This window comes from Phytophthora parasitica (assembly GCF_000247585.1).
Source record: "Phytophthora parasitica INRA-310 unplaced genomic scaffold supercont2.525, whole genome shotgun sequence".
NCBI classification, from domain to species: Eukaryota; Oomycota; class Peronosporomycetes; order Peronosporales; family Peronosporaceae; genus Phytophthora; species Phytophthora nicotianae.
The window spans coordinates 1-1,441 of NW_008649511.1; the positions used below are offsets into that span (position 1 = coordinate 1).

The 1,441-nt window shown below is 49.8% G+C and overlaps 1 protein-coding gene across 1 annotated transcript; it reads left to right on the forward strand.

Moving 5' to 3' along the window:
* Window positions 1-17: 17 nt before the first annotated feature.
* PPTG_20366 (hypothetical protein) lies at window positions 18-950 on the forward strand (the record flags this gene model as incomplete). The annotated part of the gene is made up of 1 exon (XM_008919133.1): window positions 18-950. The coding sequence occupies one exon, from the start codon at window positions 18-20 to the stop codon at window positions 948-950; it is 933 nt and encodes a 310-aa protein (XP_008917381.1).
* Window positions 951-1,441: the final 491 nt, after the last annotated feature.

The following is a 1,441-nucleotide window of genomic DNA, read 5'->3' on the forward strand; positions in this document are numbered from 1 at the left end:
TTCACAGACAGGAGTGCATGCCTGCTTCAGCACCGCAGAAACAACACGTAAAACTAACACTACCTCGTGTTGCAGAGCCTTCAACAGCGCCTGCTGGACCAATTGAAGCTCCCAAGAAGATTCCTCCACCAGTGCCGCTTCCCCTGCTTACCATCAGTCCAGACTCCGGTGGTAAGGAAACCAGATTGGCTGGCAAAGGTGAACCACCAACGCAGGCTTTACGACATAAGCGACGGCAACAACAGAAGACCAGTCTTCTACCTTCACGAGATGTATACGAAAACTGGGAATCGAACTTTCCTCCTTCTCTGCGGCGCTTCAACTCTTCTAGCAAATACCAGACCGATCTTTCAGACCCAAGTAACAGTGACCCACCTTCATGTACGAACACTGCTCCTGTACTGGTACCTCACAAGCACGTACATGCCACATTGCGAGCGAAGGAACCGCTGGCTAGTATCCATCAGGTTAGCAAGAAATCGAACTCTACGGCTTCGTCAGCGATTTGTAGTGGGATTTCAAGTTCACCAGGAGGCAACCAATGCAATAAAGACGAACTGAGAGAAGAGCAAGAAAGTGGCGAAGACGACGACGCAAGTTGGACACTCGGCTACGACGACCCAGATGTGGCCGCGAAAAGTATGGCAGGCCTCATCCAGGCGCTCTCAACCTTTGCAGCAGGTGGCAAACATTCGAAAGGGTTAAAAGGTGGAAAGAGCAAGAAGCGGCGTGCAAAGTTGCCACAACAGCAGCAAAAGGCGCAGCTCCTGCAACGACAAATATTACTACAGACCCCCCAATCGCGAAGGCCTCCACCGCTTGAAGATAACTATGACAAGTCGAGCCAATTTCACATCAATCGAAGGCAACAAGAACCAGGCAAAGCTACGAGGAGACGGAAGCATCGAAGAGTTCGCAACAGACACTCAAATGATGAAACAAAGTTGTAAGGGTTCGCGTTTTGTCTTGGTTCTGAATGAGAACGAGTTCACTCGTGCACGGAATTTGTCAGACATTTTGTGATGTTCCTGCTGGTCTTGCTGCGACCTCTTTCGAGCCAATTCGCACTTGAATTTTATCAGGTATACATTGGATGTCGGGCATGCCATTCAGCAGTTAGGTCCGTGTGTACTTGCTTCCCAGATTTTGGCGAAGAAATGTGTGCTGCCAACCTGAGTCTAACTGGAGTGGAGCGGGTGGACCGAGCTTAGATCGAATGCTCGGCAGGGGAGTTGTGAACGACCCCCACTTTTGCTAATTTGGAGAGCGCTTGTGCTAATTTGGAATGTGCACTGTGTGCTCTTTTCAGATTTGGTCTTTGTGATTTGGCTGTTTGGTCATCGCTTCAACACAGCTGAAGTCATAGCGAACATTCTTGGTCCTCAACCGGTTCTCGCAGTAGCAGGCAACGCAACAAGTGTTGCAGCTGTGGTATGAACCG